Genomic DNA, 21,199 nt, shown 5'->3' on the forward strand with positions numbered 1-21,199 from the left:
TTTTTTTTTTAAAATAATGTTTAAATGGACCGAATAATTCGGTTTAATTCGGATTCGGTCCGAATTATTCGCGATTTATATTCATTTTTTAAAAAGTCACGAATTTTAAAGAATTTTATTTTTAATTTGGATTCGGTCCGAATTTTGGATAAAATTCGGAAAAATTCGGTTCAGCCGAATAATTCGCGAATTATTCGGCCGAATTGATAACACTGCTCCCCACTCCCCCGCAAAAAAAAATATATAATAAATAAATATAGGGTAATTTACAACGCCACCCCCTGGAGAATGCTAGTATTATAGGAACACCCCCTCCTTTCACCAAATTAGACTCAGACCCCCTACCGTCAGTCTCTGTTAAATGAGGATTTAAAATGACGATTTTACCCTTTTAACTAAAACACATTAGCTAATCATACTTTACCCTAACCCAACAATACCCCTCACCTTCACTCATCTTCACCCGTGGATTTCAGAGCCTCCTCCATCCCTGCGTGGTGCTCGTGGTACTTCTTCGTGTGCAACCGTCGGTGCCGCTGCAAACCCATCCACAATAAAAAGCCTCTCTTTCTATCCTCTTTCCTTGACTTCAATTGCTCACTCCAAGCCGACCCTTTCATCCATTTTATCTCTTTGAAAGAAACCCAAAATCCATGGGGATCATCGCTCGGAGAACGTTGCGAAACATAGCACCATTGATCTTGCATTTGGCTGATTCGATGCCCCAATTAACCCAAGAGATGTAGAAGATGTAGGTAACGTCGGTGACATGGGAAAGCTTGACGATGGTTTTGTTGGCATGGGAGACATCGCATTAGATGTAGTCAATAGGGTGGTCAACATTCCAGGAGGGTGGGGTGACAGGCTATGCCGTAGACCTTCCAGGGACCGCCATGGGTGTACGGGAGGGGAAGAATCTAAGCCAGCTAGCTATTGCCGATGATACTGATGATGCCGATGACCAATCCCACGCTCTCGTAAAGTCCCTCGAAGAAGAAGAAAACCCAAATTAATGAAAGCAAATGAAATTACCTAAGTAGCGCTGATCGCTCCAACCCACCACCATTGTTCAAATAATTATTCTGCAATTGATTTATCAAAGCCCCTTATCCCCAGCAACCATGTCTGTCCTCCCAACCACTGTAGAATTAATGGATTATGCCGTTTGTAATGGCAATCCCGTGCAGGAAATTGTCCACGGTCATCGAGATTGGTGGATGAATTATTTGGACAGTGAACAAATCTCGATGACCTACGAATCCATTTGCTTGAGAGAGAGAGAGAGAGAGAGAGAGAGAGAGAGAGAGATCAGAGCCCCAATGGAGTCTTTGGGGACGGAAAATTTATCTATTGGTCGGAAAAGGGCGGTCAAAGAACTCAGTGGGGGTCGCGAATTGGCTTCCCAACTTCAGAGTATTTTTTTAGCCGAAGATCATAGATCGATCACAGCAGAGGAGCTGGTTTCAAAGATCTTGCAATCCTTCACCCAGGCTCTTTCAGTACTTAGTTCCGGTGAGTTTGGTGAGGTTAATAAAGATCCAGCGAGTGCACAACACAGTTTGCCTTGATTCGTTGACGGCGCAACAAGATGGATTATGGAGGGTATTTATCCTATGTGATGGGTTTGGGATTAACAGAAGGGTATATTAGGTACATTACATTTTATGAGGGTATTTTAGTATTTAATAAAAAATAAACTAGCTGATGTCAGCATTTGAGGTATATTCCTTAACAGAGACTGACGGTAGGGGGTCTGAATCTAATTTGGTGAAAGAGAGGGGGTGTTCCTCTAATACTAGCATTCTCCAGGGGGTGGCGTTGTAAATTACCCATAAATATATGACCATATTTACAATGCTTTATGATGCTTTATAATTCTGCCAATCCATCAAGCAAATCGAAGGACAAAAGAGGTCAGAATTGCTGGCTGTGGGGTGGTTTGAACCCATGCGCACTTATGTGCAGAAGAACTTAGGTCTTCCCCCTTAACCTCTCGGGCTGCGAGACGGATGATGGTATTTTATAAATAAACGCAATTGTAAGTTAGATGTTCAAGCCCATATTCATAGAATAAAGAGTGCCAACGATGCAACCACGACTTCGCCATCTAGGAAACTCGTAGCCTCGTAGATAAAATAAATATCAAAATTCCATGTTCCGTGGCACTGCTGGATATTTCCTAACAACCGTATTCTATGAATTTTCCAATTTCATTTCTAGTTATTTCTATCCAAGCAAACACAGCCCCAGGTTACCATTTAACTTCAGGCTTTTGATTTTATTTATACATGCGAGTCTGCGAACGGTTATTTCCTGTGTACGGTTATGAACTATTCACACCGTAAAGAAAATTAGAAATTCTGTTATCCTATTTTCTATTTTTTTTGGTTGTTGTAGAAATTAGAAAATCACCATGGAAAGTGAACACGTCGGAGTGAAAGCTCACACTCAACAACCATTCTTCAAGTTCGTAGGTCGCCAGCGGGAAAGGCCTATTGAGTTTAGCAGATAGCACCTTCTTAAAGTATACATAATACATCTATCCATGGGGGAAGAACCGTCAAAGCCCTCAGTAGCCCAACTCCTCGGTGGTTCTTCCTACCGATACAGCAGAAATGGCGGTGGTTCCGGTAGAAGAATCTGCCTCGATACCTTCATGGTTTACACCGAAGAGGTACTTCTTCCCCCCCCTGTCTATCTGGTGATCTTGTTTATTTCTTTTGGAAGGAGTAGAAACCCTAGCTACAAAACTGGGTTGTTTATATCTGTTATAATCTATAAAATGAACAGAACAAAACACAAACCGATTGCTGTGGAAAGGACAGAATGGTATTTCACATGTGTCTGTAGTTCCAGAAATTTGAAGGATGGAGTCTGCTACTGCTGGTTTCGGGAAATGATACTGTTTGGAGTTAGAACTTTTTTTCTCCTGTAGGGATAAATGGGACGGTATGGGACGGTATGGTTAGGTTCGCCAAGCTCATTGAACTGTGTGCTTTGATTCAAGGGACGAATGCTAATCATACAATGGGCAAGGATCATTTAGGACTTTTGAGGTAAGCGCTGGGGCTGCAAGTGGTCAAAGTGTATTGTGTAATCTGGGGGAATTGCTGGCAGAAGCTACGGAAGCTTGCTGGTGTAATTTCTTTCTCAGAGGAACAGATTATTTTCATGCAAACAGAGAGGGGGAATTTCCTGTAAGTGTTTGTATGCAATGCAGATGTATCTTGAGTGGACTTTTAGATACCTAATCAATCCTTGTTATCCCCCTTTCCTTGTTATCCTCAACTTATTTCTATTAACAAAGTTTTGGTTTGTTGACCGAGGAAAAACTAATCATTTTTTATATGGTCCGAAAAGAAACTTGAGAAAAAACCTCTTAAACAACTCCACCTGCTGCTGGGCCCTACTACAGCCAACTTAGACGGAAATGAAAACTTGAAAAAGACTTCCTCTAAATTTAAAAATCATCATATGCAGCAGAATAGGGGTTTGTATATGTGTTGTTTTGTCCTATGCTTTGTGTCCCTTGGAGACACAAGATGGCACCACCACGTGATGGTGTCACGTGTAGAGTGTATGTGTGTGGGCATGCATGTGTGTGTGTGGGGGGGGTGTTGATGTGTGTTGATATACGTTTTCGTAGCCTTTAACAGGTCGAGCTTCTAGGATAAGCGGTCTGATTGTTGTCAGTTGAGTGGCAATAAAGAGTAAATAAAATAAGAAAAAGAACATGCTGGGGACCTAACTTTTTTTTTTTCTTTTTCATGCACATGCTTTAATACCTCAATTTTTGTGTTCGGCATAGCAGACACTTACCAAGTGCCCCCGTCTGAGTAAACTTCAATGGAGTCCTTGCAGCCATCTACTCTCATGACTCTGATGAAGGTCTACCTGAAGTGAATGCTATCACAGTCTCTAGATTGTTTTACCAAAGAAAGTAGTTTGAGGTGGTATGGTCATGTTCAACGGATACCCCCGTAAAGAGGACTGATACGATTAAGGTTGAAGGAGCTAAAAACTTCCAAGGGCAGGCCTAAAATGACCATAGGAGAAGTTGTGAGGAATGACATGCATAGTCTGGGCCTTGTCCTAAGAATGACATCGGATAGAGCCTGTTGGAGGGAAATGATCCATGTAGCTGACCCCATTTAGCTGAGTTTCTCATAACTTGCTGGGCTGTGCCACTTTCCTTTGACTTTCACCTCTCTGCCATTTCTCTCTATCATTTCCTTATTTATGATCTTCTCAATTTCTCATTTTCTGTTTGAACCTCAGTTTTCCCTACTTTGTTTTGCATGGATCCTTGTAACCTACCCCATTAAGTTGGGATAAGGCTAAGTTTGTTGTTGTTGCTACTGCTGACAATGTTAACCAAATAATTCACTTGTAAGTTAATGAATTGGATTTAATTTATTTATGATAATAGATTATTTATTATTAAATTTATGCATTGAAGGATAATGGCCATCTAAACACTTACCTAATGTCTTTACAGGCTCTTCCAATTTCGTTAGATTCCATATCCATTTCTGCTTATATGTTACGGTTGTTTGTGGCCGTCATATCCACTTCTGCTTGTACGTTCGGTTGTTTGTGGCATGCAATAAATATATTTTTTCTTTTTGCAGGTTACTTGCAATATTTTGTGTAATTAACTTGTTAAATTATGTTGATCGAGGAACAATAGCAAGCAATGGTGTGAATGGGACTATACGGACTTGCACAGACAGTGGTATATGTACTGCGGGTAGCGGAATTATGTAAGATATTTTTGGAGGTTCCCATTTAGTTTTATAATATTTTTTATGCAGGTGCGAGGCTGGGTCGAGATTAATAGGGATAATTTTGTAATTTAATATTTAATTTTTTTTATTTCATTATGTTGAGATTAGATATGTTAGTAGAACCCGCCAATTTTGGGCACCAAGCATAGGCACGCGAAGGGCAATTAAAGGAGTTTTGAGTCAAGTTCTAAGTTTATGTTTCAGTTCAATTTTAGAAACCAATTAGGATTTCTTTTCTTTAATTTCCTTTTATATGTAACCAGTTACCGAGATGTGGATTGGAATGGAATATTGAAAGAAATTGAGGCTTACCTCTCAGTTGTGCAGTTGTGCGTGCTGTCCCTATTTTTTCCTCCTACCCTGTGGTTTCTGAAACTTCTCCTTGGGTACTCTGTCCTATTCTTCGTCCTCCCTTTATTTCTTCCTCTTCTATCTTATTATTTATTCAGTTTGTTCCTGTTTCTGCAACTGGCGACACTACCTTATGGTAAAGAACTGCCATGAACTCCTTGATAGATAATCAATTTGGAAATGAAATTTGGGGATTGAATCACTACCCTAGGGTGATTTGAATATCAGGAGTACAGACCCAAAAAGATATCTCAGCTGAAAGATCCCAACAGATCTCAGAACTGGCCTGAACTTCTACTGCCAGACTTCTCTTCAAGTTGATTTTCCTCACCTGCTGTTTGATCTTTGAGTCGATTGTTGGTTGCCTTTGGAAGGCCTAATGGTGAAGACCTTAATTTTAGAATCTCTAGTCCAAAGGTGAAGTGATGAAGGGGATCTTCTTTCCTTTCGAATCTGTGCTACCCTGGCTACTGTTCAGAATCGTGAGGAAAAAGAAAGGCTGTTCTTCTATTTGCTTTCTACAGACCTAACTACCTTTTATTACGATTTTTTATAAGTTGGGTTCTATTATTTCCTTCCTTCTTTGTAATTTTAGAATACCCCTGTACTTTTTGACCCCACCTTTGTTTGTTCAATTTTAATGGCCTGAATTGTTCCAGACTTTGTGAATTCGCCGCTGCTCCTTTGAAATTGATTTATTTGTTAATGTGGGCCCATAGCGATCCAAATTTAAGGGTTTCAGTCCTGTGATCGCATAAAATTGTCCTCATACTTCTGTTACTATTGAAGAGACCGAACTCTTCTTCTTTAATTTTTATTTCTTATCTTCTCACCCTTTCATGAAATCTTTCTTTCAACCCCCTCACCTGATGTATAGACGTATAGTGAACTGTGATGATTCTCATATGGGGGTTTGTTAATTATCTAATTTTGCAAGAGAATAGTATTCCATGGTACATTGGATGCACTTACGTGGGATATAAATTGTTTTTTGGTTGCAAGGCACTGCATATGGAAAAACAAAATCAGCATTCGACATGTTTCTTTTCCTCTTGCTTATACATTGTAGTGAAATATCAATTGAAAGACCATGGCAGCCAAATACACAATGTGTAGACAAGTCTACAGCTGGTCAGTTGTTTCGATGAATGATGGATATTCTATATACAAGATGTGTCATGTGTACTGTGTTTTCTTACATTGACATGTGTAAGCCTCTGCTTGCATGTGAGAAATCATATGTTAAGGATTTGCATATGAAGATAATTACCAATGCTACTTTATGATAATCCAGCTAATGAGACCTCTCATTTAAGAATCACTTGTTGACCACACTGAATTCCGAATTGGACCCTAGAGTTGCTCTTTGACTTGCCCTATCCTGAACAGGCATTTCAAGGGATCTGGTTGGTCTCCTGTGAGATGTAGCATTGTTCCCGCACAATATTGTTTATGTAGGTTTAAGTTACAAATTTCAGCTAATCTTTTCAAATCTTTCTTTTATGTTCACTTCTTATCATTTCACTGCTGCTTACAGGGGGGATTTTGACTTGAACTATTTTGAGGATGGTGTTTTGTCATCTGCTTTCATGGTTGGACTTCTGATAGCTTCCCCAATATTTGCATCCCTGGCAAAAAGGTAATGTCTTCTCCATGTGCACCAATAATGCAGCTTCCAATGGCCGTTAAGCTTTTAAGAGGCAAAATCTGTAGCTAATTAACATTATCTTTATCAAAATAATCACTTAAAAATAAAGAAAGGGAAAATAAAAAAGAATTCATAAAGAAGAATGCATCTTGAGTTTTGACATAATTCACGTGAATTTCGTGATAGTGATGTAGGAGCTCCAAAGAATTGATATGAGATCCGCAAGCTATGGGTTGATGCTAGGCCAGTTAGCTATGGGCTTGGTTCAATGTGGACCTGAGTAGTGGGCATATTTCTCTTTCCAATTAATATTTCTTCTATTTATTTTTATGTTTGGGATGTCATATATTCCTGGTTTTTCTATTTCTTTATTTTGTTAGAATTATAGAAATCTTTTACTGAGTAGGGTTTGTGGGAGTTAACTAAATAGTAACTAGATGCATTGTAGTCATTTTTCCGTCATTTTATTATATACAGCAGTATACATCCCCCACCTTTTTTTCTCTGGTTCCATTCAAACTCTAGGTTGCAATGTCGATTCGTACCTTAGTCTTCCTAGGCTGCGCTAAACAGTAGTGGTGAATGGGTGATGGCCTTTTTTCATGGAGGAAGATTTGAATTTACATTTTTTCATTGGGAGTTTAGAACATTAGTAGCAAGTTTATTCATGTCAGCTACTAAATTGGAAATGACAAATCATGACTTAAATAAGGAACAAAAAATGTGCTCAAACTTCAGAATTTTGGTTTGTCAATATTTCTAGAAATAAGTCTCGATGGAGTGCTTTTTTTTTTTTTTAAATAATAGGTGGGGATACATTTGTATATTCAGCTTTTTTTTTGGGGGAGGGACTGCCTTTGTTTTTGGTACCCCTTCTGTCCCTTTCTTTTCTCCTTTTTATGATAAATAAAGTCTCATTTTCATCTTATTCAAAATGAGACATGAGCACCTTGTATTTAAAAGGTGAATATCCTTTTATTTTTTGAATAAATGACTTTAAATTAAAGTAAGCTATGCAACAAAACCGGTAAATGAGGCAATACACGATTGAAGCCAGAAGTAAGAAAATACTATACATCCGTTTCTCAGGACCGAAAACCTAAAGAAGGCCTGGAAGGTTTTTGAGTTGTCAATGACCTCATATTTTGTTTTGCATTTCACTGTAGTTTGTTGTTCTCTAATCAAGTAAATTGGACATTTTTAATCATATGCTTTTTGAAATAGTAATCATTGCTTCTATTTCAATGTTAGTTTGTTTATTAGTTCTTCTGAATGGTCTCTTGCAGCAACAATCCATTTAGGCTTATTGGAGTTGGATTGTCAGTTTGGACCTTTGCTGTAGCTGGCTGTGGTTTTTCATTTAATTTTTGGTCTATTACAATATTCCGCATGTAAGTTTAACAAATTTACTTTACTTACAGAAAAGATATTTTTTTTGGTAATTGGGGGGAGGGGAGAAAGAGAAAGAAGATTCATTGCTTGTGTTTAATTTTCTTATATTAGCAAAATGCTTCTGTTTTCCATTCAGGCTGGTAGGTGTTGGTGAGGCTTCATTCATAAGCCTTGCAGCTCCGTTTATAGATGATAATGCACCGGCTGCTCAGGTTTGTTTCTTATCTCATGGCTTATTATCATAATTCTAGTAGTCAACCAGAGTTGTTGGATGTGGTTTGTTGATTTATTAATCATTGGTTTATATAAATTAAGGCGTCCTGTTGTTTTGTAATATTTCATAAGTTCTATTATGCTTTTCAGGTTGGCATGCAGAATTTTCTTGCTATAACTTTGCATGACATTGAATTGTCATTTATATCATTTTAAGTTTGGAAGTCTTTTTTCCTAATTTTGTTGATGGAAAGTAGTTATTTCTAATATTTGAGTTTTTGGAGCATCTTTAATTTAATGGAGACACCACAAGTATGAGTGGCCTGGAAGAATGCATCTCATCAAGACACTACATGCCCATAGATATATACAAAAGGTTGGAGTGGCTGAAGTTAAAGAAGCCTTGAGAAAGATGGAAGTAGGTAAGACACCAAGCCCCAATGAGGTCATAATAGATTAATAGAAGTTTGGAAGAACTTAGGATTATGTGGGGTATCTTGGTTAATCAATCTTTTTAACAAGATTTTGAACACTAGGAAAGGGCAAGATCATTGGAGGAGAAGCACTGTAGTTCCGATCTACAAAAATAAGGTGATTCATAGCTGCATTAACTATAGAGGCATAAAACTAATGCCATACTATGAAATTGTGGGAGAAGTTTATTGAAGCCCACCTGAGAAGAGAAACTACTGTGTCAAAGAACCAATTTGGTTTTATGCCAGGTAGATTCACAATAGAGGCTATTTACTTACTTAGGAGGCTCATGGAAGGATTTAGAGCTTGCAAGAAGGATCTCCATATGGTCGTTACTGACTTAGAAAAAGCCTATGACAGAGTTCCTAGAGAGGTAGTCTGGCAAATACTAGACAAGTATCAAGTAAATATGTAGATATGATCTGAGATATGTATGAGTATGTGGGGAATAGAATGAGAATTTTGGGAGCGCAAGTAAGTGAATTCCCAGTTACAATTGGGCTACATCAAGCATATGCTTTAAGCCCTTATTTGTTTGCGCTTACTATGGGATTTTTTTTATTTTTTTATTTTTTATTTTTTATTTTTTGTGTGTGTGGGCATGGATCCATGTATCCAACTCCATTAAGTTAGGATAAGGTTGAGTTTGCTGTTGTCGTACAACAACAACTGGGATTAACGCTAAGGTGGAGCTATGGATATCAACCTTGAAATCAAAGAGATCTTAAGATAACTAGCACGAAGATGGAGTATATAATGTGTAACTTTAGTCACACTACAATGGATAATGATATGGTGAACATTGGAGAGGGAGAGGTATCGCAAAATGATCATTTTAGGTATCTGGGGTCAATCATTAATAAAAGAAGGTGATATAGAGGATGGTGTTTCACAGAGGATTAAAGTGGGATCGATAAAATAGAGAGGTGCATCCGGAGTGTGGTGTGATTGGCATATTTCTTTAAAGCTTAAACGAAAGTTCTATAGGACAATCGTTAGACCGGCTATGATGTATGTGGCGGAATGTTGGGTAGTTAAGAAGTGTCCTAGTGTAGCAGAAATGAGGATGCCAAAATGGATGTGCTGCAAAAGTAAGAAGGATAAAGTAAGGAATGACCATATTAGAGCCGACTCGGGAGTTTCCCCGATTAGTGATAAGCTCCGAGAAGACGTTTTAGGTGATATGGCCGTGTTCCACGGAGGCATGGGGACGCACCAGTAAAGAGTAGTGATCTGATTCAGGTTGAAGGAGCTAAAAGAGTGAGGAAAGACGTGTATAGTTTATGTCTTGTCCTAAGTATGAACTCGAATAGATCTGGTTGGAGGGCAAAAATCCATGTAGTCGATAGGTTTATTTTACTGATTGTCTGTGTTGTATTACTTCCCTTTTACTCTTACTTTATTTTTGCAGTTTTTGATTGAATCCATGTTGCCGTCCCCATTTATTTAGAATAAGGCTGAGTTGTTGTTGTTGTTTAATTTAAAAAGATCTTCGTATGTTTTATGATGTAATTAGATCTATAGGATTTCATCTGGATGAAGATGGCAATGTGGATCACACGTCAGTTTGTTTGGGTGCTTCTCTTTTAGTATATACTTGAATGTGCGCTTTCTGTTTGGAGACAATGAGTCATGAATGATTGTAGGTTTGGGTAATTGGTCATTGGGCATTTAGTGGGATTTCCTGTTTATTAGGGAAATAACCAAAGGGTTTTGGATGACTTTTATTTTTTATTCCCCAATGTGTACAGTTAATAACAGGTGGGGGTTGATTGAAAACTGGAGATCTAATCCATTTTGGATATAGAGAATATTTTTTTTTAGGATATTCCTTCATGCTATTTAGAAAGGAAGAAAGTAAGATTAAGCAATAAGGATGATAGTAGAGATTATTCCTGGAAATTAAATACTGATGACAGAGGCTGATAAATACTTAAAAAGGTGCATATGCAGTGATGCAGGTTTCCGTGGAGACTCCCATTTCATCAGAGAAATCCCATCTCACTTGATCACCTTGCTTTCATGGATGCTGCAACCAAAAAATTCTCTTTTTGATTCTTTCTAGCCTTTTGTTCTTAAAGTTCATCTGCAGCATAAGTTATATATTAATAGAATATTTTATGTTTTGGTAGATGTATCCTGAGGGGTGAGATACCCATCCTAACTCTCTTCCACCCTTCTCAACCCCTCCATTGAATTCTCTTTCTTTTCTTGTTTTCCTTTTATTTGTTTGCTGTGGGAGAGTGTTTGAGAGCTAGAACCAAGCCTGTCAAGAGATCAGCTTGAAGAACCAGCCACAACCAGAGAATCGATTTTCTGCAATTGGTTTTTTTGGAAGAAAATCGACAGGGGCTGTTTCTCCAGATCTGTCCAGCATCTTCAAGCACCCTTTGGATGGTTTGAAGACCACCCCAAAGGCCTCCTTCGACTAGGATTTGAGGCTGGTCTGACCAGCCAAAAGAGAAAATCTGGAATTCTCCTTTGGCCTGCTGAAACCCTAACTCTGTGGAGTCCGAGTGTTGATTCTGTTAGTCCACTTCAGGTCTGATCCAGACACTGTTGGTGTGTCTTCAGCTCTCCAGGCCTGCCGAAGGTTTTGTAACCGCATTAATTTTGCTGGTTATTTGATATTACAACCTTATCAAACTCTTAACAATCTTCAGCTGAATAACAGAAAACAAAGAAGGAAAATTGAAAATAGAACCAATGGAGGGTGCCATAAGGTCCATAAGGAGGCCACTCGATCCAGTTTTCAAGGCCAGGGGCCTGGTTTAATTGTCATAGGATTTCCCTCATTTAGCCATTCGAACCCTGATTGCTGGCCCTGTATCTGTTGTTGTGTTGCTGCTTGCTTTCAGGCCTTTACAAGTGATGCTCGGTGGGTTATTATGACCTACTCTAAGCCTACAGTCAACCAGAAGGAGAAGAGTGGGAAAAGAAGGAAAGATCATTAGACAGGAAAGAAGATGAAAGATAGGAAGGAAAAGTTGGTGGAACCATTGTCAAAAGCTAGTTTAGCTCCAGTTCCCCCACAAAACATACCTGCTCATCCTCTCATGATGCACGATATGGACCGCAATTGGATACTTTGTGAAGCCTCAGCCATTGGCAGCATAACCAAGCAACTTTTGGATGAGAATGCTCAAGTATTTCGTCAAATTTCAGCTAATTTTTTAAGATTCAAGTTGCAGGATAACATAAATCTCTTTGGTCGCCCAAGAAACAACATTACAGCCATATTGAATTATATGAAAGAGATGCCCATTCTGTAATTCTTCTGGAGTTGATGTAGATCAAAGCTTGAAGAAGAAAAGCAAAACAAGAGTCAGAAGACTCTGTTCACGTGAACAGTACTTTTGGGTCAAAATCTTCTATTTTTAGTTTCCTATTTAGTTTGCTTTAGTTAGTTTCTATTTTCTTAGTGAGTTAGTTTCCTATTTTATTGGTCAAAGAAGTTTTGATTTTGTAACTTAGGTTAGTTTCCTTTTTGAAATTAGTTATTAGTTTTTAATTTTGTTAAGCTTGGTTAGCAAGTTAGACACAAATTAGAAAGTCTTATTTCAGTCCATCAGTTTCTTTTTTTTTTGTTATTTCTTTCTGCCCAAGTTATGTAAGGCTAAGCCCACTGATCATAATGAAAAAAAAAGATTGAAGTTTATGAAAATCAAGTGTTTACTTATGGCTGAGATGGCTATTACCTTGAGGGGTGAGATACCCAAAACCTGAGGGGTGAGATGCTCCATTCACTAATTAATGTAAAGTTAGAATCACAAAGGACCTAATCCCAGGCAGGATCTGAAAAATCTGGCTGAATAGGGGGAAATATGAGATCTCACGAACTGTAGCTTAGATGGAGCAGAAACTTGGAGTAGATGAAGGTCCTAGCTGGGTCAACAAGCCCTTTAAAAGATGAGATAATACCGATGGCTGAATTGAGAGTTATATTGTAGACATGAATTAGGAAACTTTTGACAAATTTCGATATCTTGAGATTTCAGCCTCCGATGACTCTCAAATTTGGAGCAAAAATCCCTCATGTGATGCCTAATTGTCATTCAAAAGATGAGCCTCAACTGATGGCTGGTTGGGAAGTTCTGCTCGAGGAATGAAAATGGATACTTAATGGAGTTCTGCAGCAGCAGCAGCTACAGGTGTTGAATGGCCTCCAAACTCTGGCCGAGCTCCCCTCTAGATGGACCTGAACAACCCCGCAAAAAAGGGGCTAAAGCTGATCTCCTGGCTGGAAGATAGGAGGGCTCGAGTGGTACATCAAACCTTAACAGGTTTGGCTCGATTTTGGCTGCAAGGCTGCCTTCTGGTCTTCAATCGTGCTGCCATGTTTGTAAATCTAATAATGATCTTACAACACTCAAAAATAAACAAAGAAGAAAAGGAATTTGATGGTGGGGTTGAGAAGAGGGGGGGGGGGAAGAGTTAGAGAATAGGTATCTCACCGCTTAAGGTAACGGCTATCTTAGCCATGATTAAATACTCAAATTGCATGAACTTTAATCTCCTTTTTCATTATGATCTATGAGCTTGAAATAGTCTAAGAAAATGAAAACTAACTAAAGAAAACTAAATAGGAAACTAAAATAGAAGGTATTGACCCAAAACGTGAACAGTAACTGTTCATGTGAACAATGTTTTCTGACTTTTGTTTTTCTCTTCTTCTTCAAGCTTTGATCTACATCACTCACCTTCTGGCATCTTCAAGTCTTCTGCAGCTTGGGATTTTGTCCAATCTCGCAGTCCCCTATCCCCATGGCTTTTGATAGTTTGGTTCAAAGGTCATATTCTGCCCTACAACTTCACTACCTGGAGAGACCTTTCCAACCGCCTCCTACACTGTCCTTCCTTCTCTACCGGCACATGAACGTCCTCCCAGCCTGCTGCCTCTGGTTGGAATGGGATAGAAGACAGTAATCAAGACATCGATCACCTTTTTTTTTTCTTTGGTCAGTTGCCCTTTTCTCTTCCATAATTTGGAAGCGAGTCCTTAATAGCTTCTGGCATAGTAGGAGAAGAATCCTATTCCTACCCCTTCAGAGGGAGTGGATTTGGTTTGATATGACGTATGCAGGGAATTCTATCTGTGACACTGCTGAAAAACTCACTTTTTGTGCTGCCATCGACCACATGTGGATGGAACACAATCTTCGAATATGAATTTCTAACTCCCGCTCTTTTGACAAGATTTGGAATGCTATCTACTTTGATGTAAGTTCTAATCTCACCTCCACCCACCCACCCACTACCATATAGGGATTCCCTATGAATAGACTCACTGTTGTCTCTTAGGGCCTTCCCATCTCCATCATTTCCCTCCTTCATGTAAAGGGGTTTGCTGCATTGCTTTGCTTGTATTTGTTTTATTTTCTTTACCCTCGGGGCCTTGTGTTTTGACTATATTCTCCTACTTTCTTTTTCGTAATGGTATTTATTATTCACCCAAAAAAAAAAAATGATCGGAAATTGGGCACAGTTGCCATACCTAGATACAAAATTTTGAAGATTAAACTCCCTCATTGCATCGAAGAAATAAGCAGATTTAACCTCAGTAATTTGGTGTTGAGTTATGAAGTTCTTCAATCGGTGGAAATGGGACCTGATTCCCCCTTTCTGGCCAAGTTTCTGGCCAAGCAATCTGCTAACTAATTATTTTCTCAGAACATATATGTGAAAGAAAATGTATCACTCCACAAACACATCTGAGAGTCTTTCCACCATGAACTGCTTCTAACTAGTATCATATCTCATGCATTTAAAATTTACCCTGAATCATTATTCTTCTGATGTGTTTTAGACTTCCATTGAATTCATAGTTTGGCTGATTCTTATATCTTTGCTTCTTTATATGAAGTTCATATGTTTTTCTCTCTTTTTTTTTTTGGCATCAGAAAATGTTGTGGCTTGGGATATTTTACATGTGTATACCAACTGGAGTTGCCTTTGGCTATATTTATGGAGGATTGGTAAGCTTATTTTCCTGAGCTACAAATTCCTTAGTTTCTTTTTCCTTCTTGTTAAAATGCTATGTGTTACGTCTTTATTAATTAGTCCAATACGGATTCCTTGTAGTATTCTATAGCGGAATGTATTTTGCTTCCCTTGTATTGAATTGATAGCCTTTTAAATGAATATAATTCAGTTTCCCTGCTAGTTGGCATAATAAAGAGTTCCTTTGATTCTATGCAAAATCTGCAAATCTATTTAAACAAAGGATCAATCGTGCTCTATTTGAAGACTCTTTCCTTTGTCCCCAATCTCCATCAATTTTTCATAGTGAAGAATGTTTGCTCCTTAGAGATGTAACCATTTCCAGTTATAGTGTTTTCAACATATGATAGAGGAAGTCTTGTCCACAATATTCTCGGACCAAGGGGAGGGAGATTGGAAGGGAGATTCATTATTAGGATGAGTTCTATCAATTTTCTTGGAGAAACGTGGAGTTCTATGCAAGATGGAGCTCGGAAAGTCAGGTTCTTTTCTCTTTCATGGTTTCAAGAAATGCCAGTACCTTTATGGATCATTGGTTGGACTGATCCAAGCCATATTACACATTGCGTTGTTTGATCCATTGTGAGGATTGGATTGGACAGTCCGTCATTTATTGGATCAGTATGGTCCCCTGTTTCGATTCCTTGAACATTGGCCTCTTCACTGCCTACCTCCATAATGGCCCCTCATTATGCAACATCCCCTTTCTTTTGCAAGGTTTACAATTTTGATTTCATTGGTAATTTTGGCCATCAAAAAATGAGTTGAGCAAATATTTTAGAGAAATTTTAAAATGCGATGAGTGGTGACATACCGTTGGGGAAAACATGGAACTTTTCCAAACTTAACAGTGTCCTACCAACATATCACCTTTGACCCGTCACTTACCTTATACCTGATGAGTGACAAGAAGTGTTCCATGTTATTCTTGATGTTCTTCCAAATTCCCACCAAGAGGAACTCTTACGTCTTTAGCATTAGAATTCGGAGCCCCTATTGTGCACACCATATTTGTGGGCAGTAAGAAATCTCATGGATTCATATGCTCTGAAAACAGCACATAGCTGCGCTATAATCATGAACTTGACAAGTCTGATTCCCAGGCGTTGACATTTTTCTTTTTTGCTTGCATTTCACATTTCCATCTTTTACCAAAGGAAAATTTGTTCTCTTGTCCTTGGCCTTGGCATATACCCATATGAATTTCCTAATAATTCCCTCCATTTTCATTTAGACTGACCTTGAAGCAATAAAATTAGACAATAGATTGCGATACTACTCAAGGTACTTTGAATCTATGGACCCAATAGAGAAGTACTTTCTCTTCCATCTTGAGAGGCTTTTTGGTGCAGTGGCTCTTCATGGAATGGACAAATTGGACCCAATAAGGAAGCCCAAGCCCAAGGCAACTAGTTTTTTTTTTTTTTTCCTGGATGGATACCAAGAGGAAAAGAATATACAAGGGGGGAAAAGAAGGGGGGAGGGAAGGCTTAAGCCAATAAGGAAAAGCCATCCCAAGGGGAATCAACAACAGAACAATGACAAAACATCACGATCCAGGGGATAACAAAAGGGGGAGGGAGAAGAAAGCCATAAAGCCATTAAGTGGTGGGGATGAGATCGACCTGCAGGTTCCAAGAAGCAATGATATGGGTATTTCTAAGGGAATTGGGTGCAAGACGGGTTCCAAGAAGCAATGATGTGGGTATTTCATGAGGGGGAGTGCAAGGCGACGTGGGGCGAAGGAGGTGACCAACAGTAGCTGAGCAAGTAGTACCAGCGTCGGGCGGAGAAGATGAGAGTCACGGGTTAGGGAGTTTAGGGTTGGGCAGGTCGGGTTGAGGGTTGGATGGGTTCGAATGGGTAAAAGGATGAGACAGGTTATCAAGGTTACCTTAGTATAATTGGTGGTCCGATAGAAATTTGGAAAATTTATTTAACAGTTGGACCGGAAGGAACTGGTTCAAAGGTATAAAGGATGGTTTAGAGATGGTCTGGCTCAGCTGGATGGGATAAGAGGGGTTAAGGGTTGAAGGAATAGGGTTAAGGATTGAGGCATGGGTTCTATCAGAAGGGGCGGCTGAGGCAGGGAGAGGAAGCAGAGGAGGAAGATTGGATTTGGGGGTGACAAGCAAAGGATCCAAGGGGGCTGAGTGTCCAGCTTGACAATCTAGAGGGAGAAAGCCCTCTCGAGGAAGAACTTGGGAAGTAGCAATGGCGTGTGAGCAGGGAAGAGGATGAACAGTTCCATCAATTGGGACTGACATCTCCAGAATCGAGAATGGATTTGGACCAACGGTTAATGGCGTCGGTGGAGTACTGGAGGTCCGAGGGTTCGATGCTTCTGCCGGTTGAGGAGCAGAAGCTGATTCCGTCATCTAGGCTTTCCGATGCCCTTTTTTCTGTTTCTTTTGGTAATTTGTTCCATGAAGATGGCATTCTGAGAGAGATCTCCGGTGGGAGCATTATCGTTGGGAGCTTGATCTGTAGTTAGGAATTTCTCGCACAACGAAGTCTTATGCCCAAAACATTTGCAGAATGAACAAGATGGGGGCAACCAATCGTACTTGACTTCTTGGACGAAGGAATGACCTTCTTCATCCATGATTGTATCCGAGGATGGGAGGACATGGTCTGCGTGCACTTCAATGCATATTCTCGCAAAAGAAAGTCTGTCCATAGTTTTAGTATGTTTATTAGAATACAAGGGCTTGCTGACGAGGCTAAGGCCCTTTACGCACCAGAAATGGAGGGGGATGTTTGAGAAGACAACCCAAAGAAGGATGGAGGAGGGCTCAGTTTTATTGAACGAAGTGTGAGCGCCCCATTGCCTCAGAAAAATGGACTTTTCCCCTACACACCAAGGTCCTCCATCGATGGCAGTAGCTTTATCGGAGTCGGAATCAAAGTTGAAGATGAAGGTCCCGTTGTCGAGCATATACGTGGACAGGGAGCAAGCAGGTTTCCATTGATTCATAAGGGAGGTTTTGACAATGGAGAATGGAGGTCTGCTACCCAGAAAAGAGCCTACAATACAGTTCTTCCATTTCAGAATCTTAGAATCTAGAAGGCCAGGCAGATAGAGGCCAATGGAGGAGGAGTTATGGGTAGCCGCAGGGTAAAAGAAGTGGGTATGACCAGCAGGAGGAGGAATGGAGGAGGCGGCGATGGGGGGGGGGGGGTAGGACGAAACAACCGTACTCAAGGAGTGGAGTGCAGGAGATGAAGGCTGCTGGGGAAAGGGAGAGGAGGGGGAGGGTGTCGGATAGGGGCAAGGCAAGTGGCAGTCGGGAAGGGGGTGGTGCTTGTCGTCAGGGGGAGAGGAGGTGCCGGCGGCTACGGTCGCCGAGGGGAGAGGGGCATTGGTTGGTCACGGCATCAGGCGCTCAGTGGAGAGGGGGTGTTAACAGGTAGTAAACTAAGGATTGTTGATTTAATTACCTATTAAATTGTTTGACTTTGAGTCCAATACATTGAAGGCAGCTAGGTTCAGCCTGCCCAGCACAAGATAAATGCATGTTTTGGTCAAAAAGACTTTCCTTCAGTGGTCACGTGTAGGGGGGGGGTTTGATGTTTAATCTCTAAGTGACGGGTAAAATTGTAATTTTCTTTTATTAAAAGAGAGGTCCTATTGTATGCTGTATTTGAGTCTTCAGCTGACACAGGCTGACATTCAGCAAGATAGAAATTTCTTATTTTGTCAAGTTACCAATACGTTGTTTTCAGCTGGTTTCTGCTGCTGTTCGGATCTGAAACTTCTCAAGTTTTCTTAGAATTCATATTCTGTTCTGGAATTCCAACTAAGTCAGAACCATCAAGCCTCCCCCTCTTTTCGTCTTCTTCTTCTAACTGCTACTGTTTCATCCCTGTTTCTACAAATAAAAATTCTGATCAGAATTATTTGCTTAATTGCACCCTTCATTCTTACTGAAAATTAGTGTGACCAGAACCATGTGATAGCATAGCCGGCATAGTCCACTCAAACTCTCTTAAAACTTATTCTTCTACCTTTGTTTCTGGGTTTCTGTTTCTGTTCTAATAATGCTAAAATGTTATATCTATTCTATTATGGTCTGCATTCTGTCTTAGCTTTCTTCTCTGTTCTGGAACTTCAGTTGCTAATAACTCCCAAATACATCAAAGTGAATTCACCTTCCTTACGACCCAAGAAATCAGCCCCTATTCCTATTGCTTCATTTTGAACATAACCAATATCAATTAGTGTACTGTTTTCCCAATTAAACCTAGGCCTGGTAGAGGCATATGGCTCTTAAAATGTAACACTTATTGTGCCTTTGGCAACTGAGTGTTCTTAAGAATTTTCTGGAAAAAGAGTAACTGATATGGTGTTCTTAGTTTTAAATGTAGCTGCTATTATTGTCAGACTTAACTGTCTGTGCTTAGTAGCTTTATGTCAACGTAAATTTTCTTTGTCCATTTCCTTTTTGCCTATAAATAATTGATTATTATCTTCTTCTGATGATCTTCAGGTTGGAGACTATTTAAATTGGCGTTGGGCATTCTGGGTCGAAGCAATTTTGATGCTTCCGTTTGCTGTTTCTGGATTTATTATTAAACCATTGCAATTGAAAGGTGGTTGGTTTTTCATGTTCTTTTGAGTGACTATCAGTTTTAATTTCTTATGTGATCTTGCAATGTTCCTCACAACTTTTAATCACAGGTTTTGCTCCTGCTGAATCAAAAAATGCATTGGAACCCAGAGCTACTGCTGCAGCTGAAGTTGAAGGTGCTGTATGTGCCTTTAATTAGGATTTCTGCAATGCTGAGTGATTTGGTACTGTTAGCAGAATATATGTTTTACTTTTCTGACAAGAGCCCCTTTGCACCTCTGGCCCTCTGTTGCACGATGCAAGAAATGATGGGATTAGGGTCACTAAACAGCAAGCTAATAACCTGATTCAACAATAGGATCAACAGGACTGGTTTGCAGCAAGGTAGCCTCTTGTGAACAGTTATAGAAGTTCAGGAAATAGGCCTAACAGCAAGGCTAGCAGTAGAGGGCCGTCGACACTTGGTTAACCTGTATATCAGTATCAAGAAACTGTTATTAAGGATCAAACAACAGTAAACAAAACAGCAAGTTGAAACCTCACTGTCAGTAGTAACAGAGATCCAGAAAAACTTAGTGAACAAGTTATTTCCAAAATAGAAACTATAAGATAACAACAATGATAATCCTAAGCTAACACTGATGAAGTTTTAATTCCGGTCGAAGGTAAGGATGTAGAAGACCTTCAACACTTCAAAAATCTGCCCTCATTTGATGGCTAGATAATCAACTATGGGAGTGACTCAAAATTGGAAACTGGAGATTCAGAATTAGAAACTCAGTACCTGAGTTATAGCCATTGTATGACCATGAAAGTATTGTCGAAGGTAGCCAAGGACTGGAGAAATAATGATGAGGACATCATCCAGGGATATTGGACATATTAGAGGAGATACTGATGTACACAGCACATATCACTTCATTGTGGCTAGATGTCCCTTATTAACTTGTGTGGATGGAAACATCCGCATCAGATTCTTGTTCTTTACTTGTTAGTTGTGACAACTGTTATGCATATTTTGCCTGCACGTGGGTATGGCCATGATTCTTTCTGGTCCACCTAAGACTGGATCCATACTCCAATGAGACTTATCAGTTATACAAGCACTGGTGCAAACGAACACGTAAGTTTTAGTTGATCCAAACAGGAACAAGGGATTGAATGTTTGTGGGGTCCACATGGGTGTTACCTTCGGTGTTCAGTCATAGTTGATCAGAAACCATAAAAGGATATGGAGAATGGCTAAGTCATCTTAATAGTTTGGGTTTTTGATTGTTTATTACTATTTTCATGGGGCTTGTAAGGGATTTTTGTTATTCTGGGTTTAATATTTGTACGGAGATGGAATTGAATGTAGTCATTAATACTGTTGGTTATGGTAGGGTTCAGTCTGTCTAGTTTGAGCTGTCATTATCTTCAGATATATGACTTGACTCTAGGATTATTGTATTACTTCCTCATTATGCCCTTTATCTTGAAGGGGTCAAAACTTTCCCAGTTTTTTTTTCCCATCTGAGAAAAGTTTTTTTTCCCCGGTGTTTTGTATAATATATCTACAATCTTTTGAATTTTTTCTAATTTTAGAGAGTTGTCTAAAAATTTGCTGAGATTTTTGTTTTTTAGAGTTTAGTTAGTAGTCCACGACGGGGTTGTAGTTAATCAAAATGACCATTATATTGTCTGGTCCTTTTTTTTTGTGATGAATAAATAATATATTAACAAGAGAACCAAAGGAAACAAAAGTGGGGAGAAGAGAAGGGGGG

General features: G+C 39.4%; 1 protein-coding gene across 1 annotated transcript in view; it reads left to right on the forward strand.

Moving 5' to 3' along the window:
- The first annotated feature begins 2,396 nt into the window (after positions 1 to 2,396).
- LOC122083693 (probable sphingolipid transporter spinster homolog 2) overlaps positions 2,397 to 21,199 on the forward strand; it is a 52,331-nt gene continuing 33,528 nt past the window's right edge. Inside the window, 9 exon segments of the mRNA XM_042651570.1 lie at positions 2,397 to 2,580; positions 2,582 to 2,674; positions 4,632 to 4,763; positions 6,676 to 6,777; positions 8,073 to 8,177; positions 8,315 to 8,390; positions 14,766 to 14,840; positions 19,356 to 19,458; positions 19,547 to 19,612. Of these exon segments, the coding sequence (XP_042507504.1) occupies positions 2,546 to 2,580; positions 2,582 to 2,674; positions 4,632 to 4,763; positions 6,676 to 6,777; positions 8,073 to 8,177; positions 8,315 to 8,390; positions 14,766 to 14,840; positions 19,356 to 19,458; positions 19,547 to 19,612 (787 nt within the window). The 5' untranslated portion in view covers positions 2,397 to 2,545.

Source organism: Macadamia integrifolia, chromosome 7 (assembly GCF_013358625.1).
Source record: "Macadamia integrifolia cultivar HAES 741 chromosome 7, SCU_Mint_v3, whole genome shotgun sequence".
In the NCBI taxonomy this organism is placed as follows: Eukaryota; Viridiplantae; Streptophyta; class Magnoliopsida; order Proteales; family Proteaceae; genus Macadamia; species Macadamia integrifolia.